Genomic DNA, 17,746 nt, shown 5'->3' on the forward strand with positions numbered 1-17,746 from the left:
ATAACACCAATAATTGAAATTAGTAAACAAATTGGATTCAATTCTTATTTTTTTGCATCTTCTACAGTATGTCTTTCCTGCAGCCTCATTTGTTGTGTGCATGATGACACCACAATGTTTGTACTTGACCTTAAAACTGTAATATCTTGTGTGCACTGTTCTGGAATTTCAGATTTGAAGGAATACTAATAACGAATTGTAAAGGACTAATAATTAATAGTAAGAAAAGTATTCACACCCCTTGCCTTTTTCCATATTTTGTTGTTACAGCCTGAATTTAAAATGTATTAAATGTATATTTTTGTTTTGTTACTGGCCTACACACAATACCCCCGTAAAGTGGAATTGTGTTTTTAGAAATGTTTACAAAAATGAAAAGCTGAAATGTCTTGAGTCAATAAGTATTCAACCCCTTTGTTATTTCAAGCCTAAATACATTCAGGAGTAAAAATATGCTAAAGTCCCTCTGTGTTCAATAATAGTTTTTAAACATGATTTTTGAAGAACTACCTCCTCTCTGTACCCCACACATACAGATAATTTTAAGGTCCCTCAGTCGAAGCTGTGAATTTCAAACACAGATTAAACCACAACGAACAGGGAGGTTTTCCAATGCCTCACAAAGAAGTGCACCTATTGGTAGATGGGTAATAAAACAAAAAACAGACAATGAATATCCCTTTGAGCATGGTAAAGTTATTACATTTTGTATGTTGTATCAATACACCCAGTCACAACAAAAATACAGGCGTCCTTTCTTACTCCGTTGGCGGAGAGGAAGGAAACCACTCAGGGATTTCACCATGAGGCCAATGGTGACTTTAAAACAGTTAGAGTTTAATGGCTGTGATAGGAGAAAACAACTGAGGATGGATCAACAACACGTCATTCCACAGTAATAACCTAATTGACAGAGTGAAAAAATATTCCAAAACATGCAGTAAAGTAAATATTATAAAAGTAATACTGCAAAAAATATGTCAAAGCGATTCACTTTTTGTCCTGAATATAAAGTGTTATGTTTGGGGCAAATCCAATACAACTGCAGGTAGCCTAGAGGTTAAGAGAGGTGGGCCAGTAATTTAAAGGTCGCTGGTTCGAATCCCTGAGCTGACCAGGTGAAAAATGTGCCCTTGAGCAAGGCACTTAACCCTAATTGCACCTTTAAGTTACTCTGAAAAAGAGTGTCTGCTAAATTACAAAAAAAATGTATAACATTTGTCGTGGAAATTTCCTCTGTTTACCAAATCATGGGAGCAAACCACACACACACACACACGTCAGAGTTAGTTATAAAAGTCCATCTTTAATTATATAAGCTCTTATCACAATCCTGTGACTCTCAGATAAATTCAGTGTCTCCCAGTGAATCTTCTGAGAGTCCCCTTACAATGCAACTGAGTTCCTTTTAATAGCAAAGACACCCATAGTCAGACAGCATAGACATAATTCATCGTTCAGCTTTGTCTCCTTTCCCAAACCCCAGAACCATAAACCAATTCCTCCATATCAACAGGCATATATCAAATTGTAATTTATATACAACCCACTCAAAATACAAACTCCTGGACAAACTCACGGAGAGGGGGTGAGGCTATAGGTTAAGATAGAAACAACATAAGAGGGAGCATAGAATGATTCCAGACACTGCAACCCCTCCTTTCCCCACTGGGAAAGGTAGGGAGTAAAATATATGTTTACACATGATGACACTTTGACCTCTCCCCTCTCAGCGGCCCATGCAACTTAGTCCTGACATAGAACAGATAACTGCCAATGGCCACCACTATAGTACAACAAAATACATTCTTATGAGAAGTAACTTACACACATTTAATGAATATTAAACATCTTACAAATGTTACCAACAAATTCTGATAATTCCACAACACATTACTGAGAACCACTGTCCATATTTTCAAGCATAGTGGTGGCTGCATTATGTTATGGGTATGCTTGTAATCGTTAAGGACTGTGGAGTTTTTCAAAACAAGAAATACATGGAATGGAACAAAGCACAGGCAAAATCCTAGAGGAAAAACTGGTTCAGTCTGCTTTCCACCAGACACTGGGAGATGAATTCACCTTTCAGCAGGACAATAACCTAAAACATAAGGCCAAATCTACAGTAGTTGCTTACCAAGAAGACTGAATGTTCCTGAGTGGCAAAGTTACAGTTTTGACTTAAATCTGCGTGAAAATCTATGGCTATACCTGAAAATGGTTGTCTAGCAATGATCAACAACCAATTTGACAAAGCTTGAACATTTTTTTAAATTGTTGCACAATCCAGGTGTGGACAGCTCTGAAACTTACCCAGAAAGACTCACTGCTGTAATCGCTGCCAAAATTGTGATTCTAACATCAAATTGTATTTGTCACATGCGCCGAATACAACAGGTGTAGGTAGACCTTACAGTGAAATGTTTACTTACAAGCCCTTAACCAACAATGCAGATTTAAGAAAATAAGTTTTCAGTAAAAAATCGAAATAACAAATAATTGAAGAGCAGCAGTAAAATAACTGTATTGAGGCTCTATACAGGGGGTACCGGTACAGAGTCAATATGTTGTGGCACATGTTAGTTGAGGTAATTGAGGTAATATGTACATGTAGGCAGAGTTAAAGTGACTATGCATAGATAATACACAGAGAGTAGCAGCAGTGTAACGGGGGGGGTAACTGCAAATAGTCTCGGTAGCCATTTGATTAGCTGTTCAGGAGTCTTAAGGCCTGGGGGTAGAAGCTGTTAAGAAGCCTTTCGGACCTAGGCATGGCGCTCGGGTACCGCTTTCCGTGCGGTAGCAGAGAGAACAGTCTATGATTAGGGTGGCTGGAGTCTTTGAACATTTTTAGGGCCTTCCTCTGACACCGCCTGGTATAGTGGTCCTGGATGGCGGGAGGCTTGGCCCCAGTGATGTACTGGGCCATACACACTTACCTCTGTAGTGCCTTGCGGTCAGAGGCCGAGCAGTTGCCATACCAGGCACTGATGCAACCATGCTCTCGATGGTGCAGATGTATAACTTTTTGAGGATCTGAGGACCCATGCCAAATCTTTTCAGTCTCATGTGGGGGAATAGGCTTTGTCGTGCCCCCTTCACGACTGTCTTGGTGTGTTTGGACCATGTTAGTTTGTTGTTGATGTGGACACCAAGGAACTTGAAGCTCTCAACATGGGAAAACTTATCTAATCAAGATATTAGTGTTTCATTTTTATTTACAAATGGTAAAAAAAATTATTATACTTAATATTTTGTGTAGATCGTTGACAAAAAATAAGAATTAAATCCATTTGAATGCCACTTTGTAACAACAAAATGTGGAAAAAGTCTAGGGGTATGAATACTTTCTAAAATGCACTGAACATGTTATTCTATTGACATACTGTCAAAAGATTAGTATTTGTAAAATGTGTAAAATGTTCATATTAAATTATTTTGTACTTTGGATTCATTTTTTCCCCCTTTTACAGTAACTTCCCTAGATAACCTAGATGATCATTTATTTCAAGTCTCATTCATTACTGTGAGCACCAAGGAAGTTTGCTGCTGAAGTTAGCTCTTATAAAGCTCTTATTTGGCCTATACCACCACGCTCAACAGTTTCCTGTGTGAATCAAGAATGGTTCACCACACAAAGGACATCCAGCGAACTTGACACAACTGTGGAAAGCTTTGGAGTCAACATGGGCCAGCATCCCTGTGGAACGCTTGACACCTTGTACAGTCCATGCCCTGACGAATTGAGACTGTTCTGAAGGAAAAATTGGGTGCAACTCAATATTAGGAAGGTGTTCCTGTTTGGTACAATTTTCCTCATCAATCTACATACAATACCCCATAACGACACAGCAAAAACAGTTTTTAGACATTTTGGAAATATCACATGTACAATAAGTATTCAGACCCTTTACTCAGTACTTTGTTGAAGCACCTTTGGCAGTGATCACAGCCTCGAGTGTTCTTGGGTATGATGCTACAAGCTTGGCACACCTGTATTTGGGGAGTTTCTCCCATTCATCTCTGCAGATCGGGATTGGGAGCGTCACTGCATAGCTATTTTCAGGTCTGTCCAGAGATGTTAGATCGGGTTTAAGTCTGGGCTCTGGCTGGGCCACTCAAGGACATTCAGAGACTTGTCCCGTATTCACTCCTACGTTGTCTTGGCTGTGTGCTTCGGGTTGGTGTCCTGTTGGTAGGTGAACCTTAGCCCCAGTCTGAGGTCCTGAGCGCTCTGGAGCAGGTTTTCATCAAGGATCCTTCTGTACTTTGCTCTGTTCATCTTTCCCTCGATCCTGACCAGTCTCCCAGTCCCTACCGCTGAAACACATCCCCACAGCATGATGCTGCCACCACCATGCTTCACTGTAGGGATGGTCCAAGGTTTCCTCCAGACTTGACGCTTGGCATTCAGGCCAAAGAGTTCAAGCTTGGTTTCATCAGACCAGTGAATCTTGTTTGTAAGAAGAAGAGTTCTTTTAGATGCCTTTTGGCAAACTCCAAGTGGGCTGTCATGTGCCTTTTACTCAGGAGTGGCTTCCGTCTGTCCACTCTACCATAAAGGCCTTATTGGTGGAGTGCTGCAGAGATGGTTTTCTTTCTGGAAGGTTCTCCCATCCCCACAGAGGAACTCTGGAGCTCTGTCAGAGTGACCATCGGGATCTTGGTCACCTCCCTGACCAATGTCCTTCTCCCCGATTGCTCAGTCTGGCCGGGCGGCCAGCTCTGGGAAGAGTCTTGGTGGTTCCAAACTTATTCCATTTAAGAATGATGGAGGCCATTGTGTTCTTGGGGACCTTCAAGGCTGCAGAAATGTTTTGGTACCCTTCCCCAGATCTGTGCCTCGACACAATCATGTCTCGGAGCTCTATGGACAATTCGACCTCATGGCTTGGTTTTTGCTCTGATATGCACTGTCAACTGTGGGGCATTATATAGACAGAGAACCTTTCCAAATCATGTCCAATACATTGAATTTACCACAGGTGGACACCAATCAAGTTGTAGAAACATCTCAAGGATGATTAATGGGTAGAAGATGCACCTGGGCTCAATTTTGAGTATCATAGCAAAGGGTCTGAATACTTATTTAAATGTTTTTTATATTTTTATTTATATATTTTAGAATAAGGCTGTAACGTAACAAAATGTGGAAAATGTCAAGGGGTCTGAATACTTTCCGAATTAACTGTATAAATGCTTCACACTTTACTTAACCATGTGTGAAGTGTATAAGGATCAGTCAGTCAAGGTTCCATTATAATCAGGGTAATTACTCTGCATAATTGAGGGTAAATTATTCAATCAAAGATAACTACAAATAATGATACAATTAATTTCATTGTCATATTAAGACAAATTGAAATTCATACCTTAACACACTAAACTGCAGTGGGTAAGAGGAGCCATTAGACTGGCATATTTGATATTCTGAAGATTTACAACAGTATCCCTCTGGAAATCCCAGCTCTCCCTCCCTCCCTCTCGTTTGATGATCTGCAATGCAGTGCCAGGTCTTCCACCCTCCTCCCCCTCCTTCTTCTTGGGCAATCTTTGCAGTGCCAAAACAGGGGTCTATCCTGAGCTGTGCAGACTGTCAACTAAGCATGCCATTACAGTCCTACTCCTCCCACTCCTGCCATTTCCTGCATCTCATTAAGTATTGGCTGAAGCCACAGCTCCCTCTAGAGAGCACTATGTAGCCACTACAATTACAGCGGTTTCTGTTACTAAATGCAAGGTGGACTAACAAAAGTTGTCATAGCTGATAGTGAGTGTAAAAGGATACATTTCTGAGCATGGTGGATTCTAAATATGCTTTGTCTAAGTGCTTGTGTCACTTTTGAGCCAGTAGAGCACATTTTAGTCAAATATTTCCCCCGGGATAAAGAATGTAGTGAAAGTGCAATAATGAAGGTGTTGGAAATTAATGGTCAGATAATCTTCCACCAGAAAAGCAAAGATTCCGATTGTAAGTGAACTTAAGTTAGATGATCCAACTATGTGCCCACTTACTGTGGGGACATGACAGTTTGGCTGACCTTTTTATACATTGTCCAATGGTTGTGCTTTTTATATTGGTCAAGTGCCGGATGTCATGGCAACTGGGCCCATGTGGTCGACCCCGATTGGCTGGCTAGCCGGGATCATCCGTTGCTGTTTGCAGTGAGAATTGCTGAGTGGACCCTCCTTTTTAAAGCCCCCTCCCTGACTCCCCTGTGGAGTTCATGGCCTCCTATTATTTAGCAGATTTGTTTTTGCATCCTGGTTGAACCTTCTAGTTTGAGAGGAAAAAAACTCTATCGGGATCATATATGTGCCTTTGCAGGGACGCGGGGGGCATAACCTAACAAATGTGTGGGGTCAATTGGTAAGGACTGCTTTCCGTTTGTTATTCCTCCAGAGGTAGGAACTTTAGGCGAGTACTGTAAGTCGTGTGCCGAAAGAAGAGTGGAAGTTGACTGTGTGGCTTTAAAGAGGGGTAGCTTGGGTGTGGATATACTAATGGTAGCAATTGGAGTGTCTCACCTCCATTTTAATACTTGAACTCTTAACTATTGCTCAGGAGTAAGACCCTCTCAACTCCTGATGTATTTAAGGCAAGTGCTAATAACTTGTAAGAAAGTAATGGTGGTATTTTGGTAGTTTTCATGCCAAACACAGACAGAACACAGTATGTTCTACTTTGAAAAGTTATTCTCAATAGATATTTTAGGGCCACCATTTGGCTATAACTGTATTTGAACTCTTATCAGTGTTTGGAATTGAAAAAAGAAACCACTTGTGTATTAATCATTTTTGGATGAATGGTTCTACCAATGAGGAACATTTTTAATGCTATTGAAGAACATTTGCTAAGAGTGACAGTGACAGCCTGGTTGGTGATTCGGTAAATGCTTTAAGATTTGCACAGACACTAAAGTGAGCTCCTCTTGCTAGCTGCTACAGGACGGACAGGAGAGAATAATGTCTGTTATCTGGCTTACCTGACTCGGGACTGGTCAGTACCAAAATGGCAAGATTTCAGCTCTCAGGTTGGGGGGTGGAGATTTAAACTGCATAATAGCAATCTCCTCACACTTGCAAGTTGAGAGGGGGCACTATCAGAGCAGAAAGGACAACCTGGATGTATATAATGTGGAAATAGAAGGGTGTGGAAATATCCATTATCAACAAGGAATGTTCTAAGTGAAGAAATGAATGGAAGAAGAAAATATTTTTTCGCACTTGTTGGTGAAATGTTTTGGATTTCTGACACTTTGAGCAAGGACTATGACATTTATTGGACAACTACTTGAAACGACCAGAGACACTTACCTAGATGTCATGAAGAGATCAAGAACAATTCAGAGGGTTCGCACATAGGCTTCAATAAAACATGATATCGGAAGAGGCTCCTGAAGCGTTAGGACACTGAAAAATGAAACAACTCATTTTGAATTGAAGACACCCCATCTCCTAACCTTGTACCACTTGAGAGGACAGAGAAAGGGGAAATCTATCCTCTTTCCATAAAGCTAATGAAAAATGGTGATGGTGAGGGGAAGAGGGAGCGGGGATGGGTGCACTGAACAAACAACGTTGCTCTCGGTACATTTAACATCAAGCCCGCAGAGTGACAACAATGGCTTCAACAAGGCCCTACCACATCTAAACATTGCTAGATTTCTCTCTGACCAGTTTAGCCGCGCTCGACCAGCAAAAGTCGAACAATTGAAAGTTGTATATTTTCCATCATGCTCAGCAGTCAGAACTGGGGCTGCGAGGGGTACGACACTCGGCGTAAAAGAAGGTTGCTATGGTGCTTCGGTGAGGAGTTTTACTAGTTGAGGTACTGTTCTGGTTTCTTTTTCAGGCTTACTTTATGGAAGCCTGCCACAAGTGAGTGCAATTTAGATGCCATAGTAACACACTGTGTTTCCTCCAAGTATTCAGGTGTTTAAGCTGTGCATTTTTTAAGGATAAGCAAGAAAATAATATTGTATTAGTCTAAAATTCATACAGAAAAAAAGGCTGGTGACATAGGTTTCAGAGGAGATGAGATTGATAGGCAGTCCGTAACTTTACGGTAAACCCAAGAGTGTTGGTCACATAAAGGTCAATAGTTCAGGTTATGTCAGCCACATTGTGTATAGTATGTTCTTTGCATAATCACATGCACAGACAAGTTCATTGGGGGCAACTAAACAAGTACAACACAGAAAGGGACACCCACACTTTGCAGCCTAGCAAATACCTTTTGTGGTTATGTAATGTAATATATATGTTAAATCACGCTAACAGTATATTTGGCTTGAGATCACATCTTGATCAACATTGCAAGTTAGCTACTTGCTGTATAGTCTCACCTGAAGGGCTGCAGATAATTGACAAAGTGGTATTACTTATCTTCAACACTAGTGAGTTTTCAGGATCACAATATGATTATGTGAAAGGAGATCCAATCATGTTCATTTCAAATCCATTAACTGGCAGCAGGGCCTTTACTCAGGATGAATGATTAAGTAAATATGATTGCAAAATTGCGGGCCAATTTATTATTGACATCTGTACTTATGGATGATTGCGCATTTCATCTGTGCAATGATCTAGGTCAATACTGCCTAAAAGAAAGAAAACAAGCATTTCACCTTCAAGCCTCAAGCCTAAAAGGGTATTGACCATCTCTTTCCATGTATTGACCAGATGTTAAATTCGGGAACCAGTAATAGTTGGTGAGGTTTGAGTTATTAACATGGTGAGACAAGCTTCAAAGAGAAATCCTCAACAGAGAAATGGCATGCATGACTGTATGAGATCATTTTCTTCTCCTGTATATGGCATTACTATAACAATGGACAACCTCTAGTGCAGATATAGTCAGTCATGAAGTCAGTAACAGTCAAGAAGTTAGCGGTCATATCATGTACAGCGTGATTATATAATGGTGCTGTATAAACTAGTGGATTAAGCTGTTGCCATTCCCCTAGGTTTCCCAAGGGGACGCTACTGAGAAGCTGGCTCACCAAGTCCCGGCCCAGACTGCTGCTGCTCATCGCGGGGTTGAAAAGGCCTCAGGTGACCCTCATGCGGAGGAAAAGGATGAAGCGCACGAAAGTAGCAAAGGCCACGTAAGCGGTAAATATGGCTAGTGTTGGATGTAAGAATAAACTCCCTCCCCTCCCATCAAAACAGATTATTCTTAATAATTATACCCGTTACAAAAGATACCCAAACCCAACAGTTGAGGTTGAGGAACAGATTTTGGTCTTAAGGAAATTAGAGTGTGTTGTGTGCAGTCTTCTGACACTTAATAGAAACTGTTAATACTAATTATAAATGAATTTCTAAAGGGGTACACAATAACACTTGATTTAAAGCTGACAGTGAAAATTCTTTATAACTTGATATAAGCATGTAGGAGCCATTGAGATGTGTTATTATAAGGCTTGCAATGTCTATTTATGTATCAGGATCATTACTAGATTATATAAGACATAAGGAGGCCAAACATGCTTCTGAGAAGTTTTTCATAATGTGTTATACCTGTTGATGTATTGTGTGACTAGATCAAATATTTTTAACTGTACACAAAGTAGTTCATATTCGGCTTAATAATTAGAGTTCTGTGATGCCTACGTGTCGGGTTTCACAGCCAGTCAAGAAAAGAGAAAGAACTCAAGAGCAATTGCGCACAACACACTTTCCTGTCCTCGAAATTCTGTAGAATGGTTACCCAGCAGAGGTTCCAATCTTACTCCAACGACAGACCACTGTTTACTGATACTAATATGCCACTCGCTCAGTCTACTGGTGTACCACAGGGGTCAGTCTTGGGGCCAACCCTGTTTTCTATTTATCAGATCATGCATCGGCCACTTGGACACTGACAAACTGGTCCAAGCTATCATTTTATCTAGGCTGGACTACTGTAAAGTTATCCTCACTGGCTCTCATGATGAAACCATCAACAAACTAAGGTCAGTCCAGAATGCAGCAGCTCATGTCAATTAACAAATGGCACTCAACATGACCATAGGCTATGTTCGGAATGGGGAACTACATGCTAAATACTTGCATACTACATGAGCATGCACATTGTACTAAACATACTACATACGGTAATAAATATGGGGAGGTAGTCCGTGCGGGATTGCAAATGCTAATGTTAGTCCAACACCTAGTTGCTGTTGTTCTAAAATCACTAGAGTATTATTTTGAATATTGTGATTTTACCTTAGAGTTACCTGGAGTTAGTACCTTGCTAGTAGGCTAGCTTGGGCTACAGCTAGCGTCCCATTCTCATGCCTTCTGGGATAGAAATTGACACTCCTGTGATAGTGTACAGTGATCTCATACAATAAATAGCCACTTTGATTTAGCCATAACATGAAAAAAAATAGGTTTTGCTCCATTGTACCCCATTCAGTTTTCCAGTCGTTTGATGTGTCTCCCAGAGGCAAGTTTTACAGCATACAATGGGGATAGACAGATACATGGCTAAATCTAAACATTGTTACAGTGTCATATTTACATTTGAGGCCCAGATGTCATAAACATTTTTACTTTACTTGTAAGCTCTTAAAAAAACTTGAATTGGAGAATCTCCATTGATCCCCATATTCAGCTTGTACTCTTGATGTGTGCCCTCTGCTGCTCGAGTCTCTGGTACTATACTCATCTGTGCGACCTCCGTGGTAGAAAATATATCTAATTTTGAAAGCTGCAATTCTTACATCATCAGATATTCCTTGCTGTTATTACATTTTGGGGCAAATGTTGTATGACATCCTGATCTGTCAACCATACTTCAATAAATATACTACCCTGCATACTTCGTACACTGCAGCCAAACATACTATGTTGTAGGCATAGCGAGTATGTAATTCTGAATACAGCTATAGTCTCTAGGATAGGATAACACTACACTACAGCATAGTGAAGATAAGATGGGGTGCAGTAGTTAAGTAAATCAATTTGAAGGCTTCCCCTCAGCCCCCCCTCAACCTACATGTCAGATTTTTGGTTGGCTATAAGATCTAATGTACTGGACCAATCAGATAGCCTCTTAAGAACTTAATTCCCACCAGCAGCATAAACTCCAATGCTAGTGGCACACTAATGATCTGGTCTGTTGCCTCTGTAATCATCATTTCCCATTGGAAGCGGTCAGCATATTTCAACCTGGATATATTGTATAATTTACAATTGCCTAACTAACCAAATTGTGTCCTTTTGTTTTTTCCATTTCCTTTTTGTATTATCTTGATACATTATGGTTACCATATCTAAATTAATATTGAACTATATAAGCCTGTTATAGCAATTAGTCAGTTCATTTGTCAAAATATTAATTATGATCAAATTGAAAACCCATGCTCTTTGTCTTACAGAACCTGCAATCGAATGCCGCATTTCAGTTGAGGCTTTGGCAAAGAGGATCTCCCCACCTGAGTTAGATATGAAAGACGAAGACATGGAAGAACTACGTTTTGAATCTTTGTCAAAGCAACGAACTAAAAGCCAAAGCAAACAGAAAAGGGGTTTAGCGTCTTTTGTGAAAACAAGGGACCTGCAACAGAGATCTAGACCCCCTGATTAAATCGAGATCTTCTCCTACACGCCCATTTGTATATCTCCTCTTCAAATACAAATTTGTTATGGTTCATTATAGTACAATGAGTGTGACTTGTACATTATTTACATCCAGTGGCATACGTTTAGTTTAACAGAACTATCGCTGTGTTCTTAGGATAGATCTTTTCCAGTCAGAGAATGATTTGTTTCACATAAGCAAATTTGTGTTTGAGTGGGTGAATAAGAAAATAGTGCCTCTCCGTGGCTAGCAGGTGCAAATATCTAAACCACAGTAGGTACACACCATTAATGCAACTCCTGGCCAATGAAAGGGTCACCATTAATGCAACTTCTGGCCAATGAAAGGGTCACCATTAATGCAACTCCTGGCCAATGAAAGGGTCACCATTAAAGCAACTCTGGGCCAATGAAAGGGTCACCATTAATGCAACTCTGGGCCAATGAAAGGGTCACCATTAATGCAACTCTGGGCCAATGAAAGGGTCACCATTAATGCAACTCCTGGCCAATGAAAGGGTCACCATAAACAATCTGACCCATCCTTTTTCTTTACTCTACATAAACCATCCAAGTGACTTAAAAGGGTAAAAAAAGAGGTTAAACCTTGAGGTAAACATTCAAAAATCGAATTGTATTGGTCACATACACATATTTAGAAGATGTATTGCGGGTGTAGCAAAATTCTTGTATTCCTTTACAAATAGGTGACAATTCAAGGCAACACTATTAGACTCAATTCATAAAGCCTACTTTACAGTGCCATGGACAGGACATTAAAAACATTTTTTTATTGCCAAACATATTTTCTTACTACATTGCCTAATTGTATTTAGGTGAATGACAAGCTTTCACAAATCAGGTCTCATAAAATAAACCGCTTAAAATATCATATGCCCTGCTTATGACACTGCAATGTATTCTTTATTGGAAAGGTTTCAAGTAAAACAAGTTCATATTTTGGTTTATTTTATTATAAGTTTATTTTACCAACCCGAGTGATACTTTTTAAAATCAGATAATTAATGACATAAACATTACAATTACTTAACCTAGCTAGAAAAAAAAGTTTGGACCATTTGAAAGTTATAGTTAACACAATTCACGATTTTATAGATTTGCTTGTCTTACTTTCTTACTTTTGAAATCATTATCATTTTTGCTACCATGAGATGGAAAGCACAATGTCTCACCATACAAAAATATAAGTATCATTTTTGACAGTGATAGCAATCTTTGAATATTATAAATGATATTGTTAATTTTTCATGGTTACACTTTATACTAAGTTAGCCCATTTCACATGTAAATACATTAACTTTTGTTCCACAATCTTCACAAAGGACAAAATTGAAATAGTCAATTATAGCAGAGAATTACTAAACTCTAGTTCAAGCTCAACTTTGATTTGAACCATCCACATTGAAATTCCTCCAACAACCTGTCACTCAGTGGAACATCAGCTTTGTTACTCATGCGGTAACAAATTATGACTTCTTAAAACAATAAACTGACAACTTAGTAAAGTGTGACCCGGATACATTCTCATGGATTAATACGGTAGCTTTGTTTCCATATGTGTATTTGTTCTGTAAACTGTACTTACAAAATTCACCTTTTTTAAAAATGACTTTATTTTATGCAAATGATCTACAGGGTGGAAGGCAACTCTGCACCAATCAGTGTTACCCAAAACTTGGTCTAGGAGAACTGTTGAGTATGCTGGTTTTCCATCAACCCATTATATTAGTTGTTTTTATTTGAACTGTTGATGGCTTGGCTGGGTCTATTGTTGCTCAAACGAGTCTCTGAAAGGATGGCTTGTAAAACAAACCAGCATTCAAAACAGTTCAGGTTGGGGAACCATTGGAAAAATAAACCACAGATTTGGAACATTCTGTTGAAATGCAAGACACAGTAAGAGACAACTTTGCAATTAATGGACAACATATGGCTAGTAACTCCGGTGAGAAGAGAGAAACAAAACAGAACAGCAGCATAAGTGTCACTTTGAGAATATAGGAAAGTGATGTCCCAACTTTACTCCTGGAGGACCATGGATATAGTAGTTTTCATTTGAACAACTCATATGCATTTGTTGCTGTCATTAACACTACCAAGGTATGAAGCTTAAGCTCAATTCAGAAACTAGTGGTTACAAATATACAGCACTAACCTTACATTGACTGTTCAGATTGACTGTGCAAACTGTACCAATGTGGTCCACATACAATATTGTGCATTAATTAGGTTGTGTACTGGTTTGGTCCCTTGGACTAAATGACATCACTCATTAGTGCAGAGAAAAGAAAGAACTTCACACCCCAGTTTTTTGCAGAGCCAAAACTCTTGAGGAATACACGCTTGTGGTAACGTTGTGCATGCAGAAGAGAATAGCTTAGCCCCATACTTGATGGCACTTGGCTTGGTTATTTTGCAGTGAGTTTCTGCTGAATGAGTTTATTTGAGAAGCTCTCGTTCAGAGACGGACGGTTTGAGGCAATCCAATGCTTGGTTGAAGTCGTCGGCAGAGACCAAAAGAGGGGTAATCCTCTGTGTCCAGACCTGAATGAAAGAGGGAGGGAAAGAAATGGAGGGGCAGGGGAAATAGAAAGGGGGAGAGAATATAGGAGAGTGAAAGAGATAAATAAGTCCCTATTGCACTTGTTACTGACGCTTGAGGTTGTCATAGGGCTCTAGGAACTGAGACGGTCATCTCTTAAAATACTATTAACTGTAGATATGATTGGTATTTAGAAAGGATGATGTGAAAGAATGATATTTTATATATTACCCAGTACATTAATAATAATGGTTTAAGTTTTTGTGGAATGAAAATTTTGCACTATAGTAAAAACTTGACTGAATGGATCTTGTAATTTGTGCCCATGTGTTGCCAAAATAAGATACATTCATGTTTGTTTCTACATGATATGAGTGGGTTGTAGGGATAGAACAAATGCAAGAACGCAGCAGATAAAAAATAGTTTCATAGCAATGAGACTGGATTTTATACACATTATTTGGGTAGATTGTCCACATTGATGTTTTTCAATAAATGGACAAGATAAAGATACCATTGAAGAGCACGACGGTTGACGGTCAAATCATTTGAAAATATATCTATATATTTTACCTTTATTCATACAGATTTTTTCTCATTGAGATAATCTCTCTTTTCCAAGAGAGACCTGGTCCAATAGCAGCAGGGGGGAAACCGTTTCAGGCAAGACATCTCTTTTCCAAGAGAGACCTGGTCCAATAGCAGCAGGGGGAACAACGTTTCAGATTTTTTTAAATGTACATACACTAACGCAACATTAAACAAAACTATAAACACACATACAGTACAACAAAAACAGTGTACATTAAAAACACAAACATCTTGACTAAAAACAGCTGGCCTAAAAACAATTCCACTCTTCTATGATATATACATCAATCAAGTGTTTAAAACTCCACCAACGAAACTAGATCATCACATTTTCAAATGTTCATGACAGAATTCCAGGACCACGGAGCTAAGTAAATAAAACTATTTCTACCATGTCCTGTTCTAATTTTTGGTACTGTTAGAAGCAAATCAGAATGGGACCTTAATTGATATTTATTTACTGACCTGACCAAAAAATAACAGAGATCAAATGGCATTTTGCCCAATATGGACTTATAAATCAGTGTATATCAGTGTTTAAGCCTATGCAAAGTCAATGACGACCAGCCAACAGCGCTGTAGAGATCACAATGATGTGTTAGACGTTTCTGATTTGTAATGAACCTGAGGGCTGCATGAAACACTGAATCAAGTGCTCTCAGGGTAGTGGCTGAGGCCTGCATATATATATCACATCACTAAAATCTAAAACCGACAGTAATGTACATCGTACCAGCTCCTTCCTGGCCTCAAAAGAAAAACAAGCCTTATGCCGGTAATAAAATTATATTTTCAGCTTGAGCTTCCTTATCAAGTTCTCCACATGCACAGTGAAGCTCAGCTTATCATCAACCCACACACACAAATATTTGTACATGTTAACTTGCTCTATAGTATGTCCAGACAATGTAGCAATGACATGATTTGTAGCATGCCTAGCATTTCAAAATACCATGCATTTTGTTTTACCTGAATTTATAATCAGCTTAAAAATCATACAGATTCTGTTGTATGATGTTAAATACTCTTTGGGCATTTTCAAAAGCTAAACTACTACCACTTGAATAAAGTACAGTATCATCTGCATAAAAATTTACATCAGCTGTTTCAATAAGATCCCTAATGTTGTTGATATACAAAATGAACAAAAGTAGGCCCAAAATAGAACCTTGCGGAACACCTGAGCACACCTCTATGGACTCCTCTATGGAGATTTACAAACATCCTCCATTACACATTGGTTTATAAATTACCTATCAAAACGTACACAATCTAGAGCATGACCAGTAATTCCACAACATTTTAACCTTTTCACTAGCACAGCATAGTCCACGGTGTCAAAAGCCTTCGGCAAATCAATAAAAACAGACACACAATGTAAGTTCTTATCAAGAGCACAGTGGATGTCATTTAAAGGCAATCATACATCACAGTTTTCCATGCTTTTTTTACACCTTAAGGAGGATTTTTAACAGACATTTACAAGGAAAACGCTCACGTCTCCATTTGTGAGGGCCAAACGTACCATCAGTGACACGTGCGGTCCTTCTGTAGCTCAGTTGGTAGAGCATGGCGCTTGTAACGCCAGGGTAGTGGGTTCGATTCCCGGGACCACCCATACGTAGAATGTATGCACACATGACTGTAAGTCGCTCTGGATAAGAGCGTCTGCTAAATGACTTAAATGTAAATGTAAATGTAAAATGGCAGACATCATGGCGTCGGAGCAGAGAGCATACATTTCCGCCCCTGTGAGCTGAGGAGGGCAGCGTTCCACGACATCCTGGAGACTGACGCTCAGGACCACCATGAACCTGAGAGCACAGAAATACACAGACACGCATAGCAATTCACATACAGCACAAATACCATGTGTTTGAAACAAATTTCTGCACTTTAAACATGATTCTGCACGGATAACTTTTGGGGAAAAAACACCAGTAGTGTTACCAGCTTTTTGCTGTTCATGTTTGACCATAAATGATAATCAGGCATCACACACGTACTTTCTGACTATGGCCTTCAGAACTTGCAGCTGAGACTCTTCATCTTCATTGATCCCAACATACACCAATTTGTCAAACCTGAAAGTGCAGCAGATGAAACCATAAGGTCACAAACATTATGGAAAAGACAAAAAAATGCTTTTAGAACAACAAAGTACAGCCATTGGGTGGCTTGTCCAAGATCTAAATGTTGACTTTTTCGGAAGGTACAGTTGAAGTCGGAAGTTTACATACACTTGGGTTGGAGTCATTAAAACTTGTTTTTCAACCACTCCACAAATTTCTAGTTAACAAGCTATAGTTTTGGCAATTCGGTTAGGACATCTACTTTGTGCATGACACAAGTAATTTTTACAACAATTGTTTACAGACAGATTATTTCACTGTATCACAATTCCAGTGGGTCAGAAGTTTACATACACATACACAAGTTGACTGTGCCTTTAAACAGCATGGAAAATTCCAGAAAATGATGTCATGGCTTTAGAAGCTTCTGATAGGCAAATTGACATAATTTGAGTCAATTGGAGGTGTACCTGTGGATTTATTTCAAGGCCTACCTTCAAACTCACTGCCTCTTTGCTTGACATCATAGAAAAATACAAATAAATCAGTCAAAACCTCAGAAAAAAATTGTAGACCTCCACAAGTCAGGTTCATCCTTGGGAGCAATTTCCAAACGCCTGAAGGTACCACGTTCATCTGTACAAACAATAGTATGCACATTTAAACACCGTGGGATCACACAGCCGTCATACCGCTCAGGAAGGAGACACATTCTGTCTCCTAGAGATGAACGTACTTTGGTGCGAAAGGTGCAAATCAATCCCAGAACAACAGCAAAGGACCTTGTGAAGATGCTGGAGGTAACAGGTACAAAAGTATCTACATCCACAGTAAAATGAGTCCTATAGCGGCATAACCTGAAAGGCAGCTCAGCAAGGAAGAAGCCACTGCTCCAAAACCTCCATAAAAAAGCCAGACTACGGTTTGCAACTGCACATGAGGA

General features: G+C 39.4%; 1 protein-coding gene across 4 annotated transcripts in view; it reads left to right on the forward strand.

Annotated features, from left to right (window-relative positions):
- Positions 1 to 11,655, forward strand: part of LOC118365070 (potassium voltage-gated channel subfamily H member 1-like) — a 100,454-nt gene extending 88,799 nt beyond the window's left edge. The window contains exons 13-15 of one of the 4 annotated variants that reach the window (XR_008088485.1): positions 8,973 to 9,113; positions 9,846 to 9,962; positions 11,376 to 11,525. Coding sequence is in view for 2 of the 4 variants with exons in the window: in XM_052490663.1 (XP_052346623.1) it covers positions 8,973 to 9,120; positions 11,376 to 11,584 (357 nt within the window). In the remaining 2 variants the exon portion in view is untranslated. Of the gene's footprint in view, positions 1 to 8,972; positions 9,143 to 9,845; positions 9,963 to 11,375 lie in introns of all 4 variants that reach the window. The other 3 variants (XR_008088486.1, XM_052490665.1, XM_052490663.1) reach the window with 3 other exon arrangements.
- The last annotated feature ends 6,091 nt before the right edge of the window (positions 11,656 to 17,746 follow it).

Source organism: Oncorhynchus keta, chromosome 32, assembly GCF_023373465.1.
Source record: "Oncorhynchus keta strain PuntledgeMale-10-30-2019 chromosome 32, Oket_V2, whole genome shotgun sequence".
Lineage (NCBI taxonomy): Eukaryota > Metazoa > Chordata > Actinopteri > Salmoniformes > Salmonidae > Oncorhynchus > Oncorhynchus keta.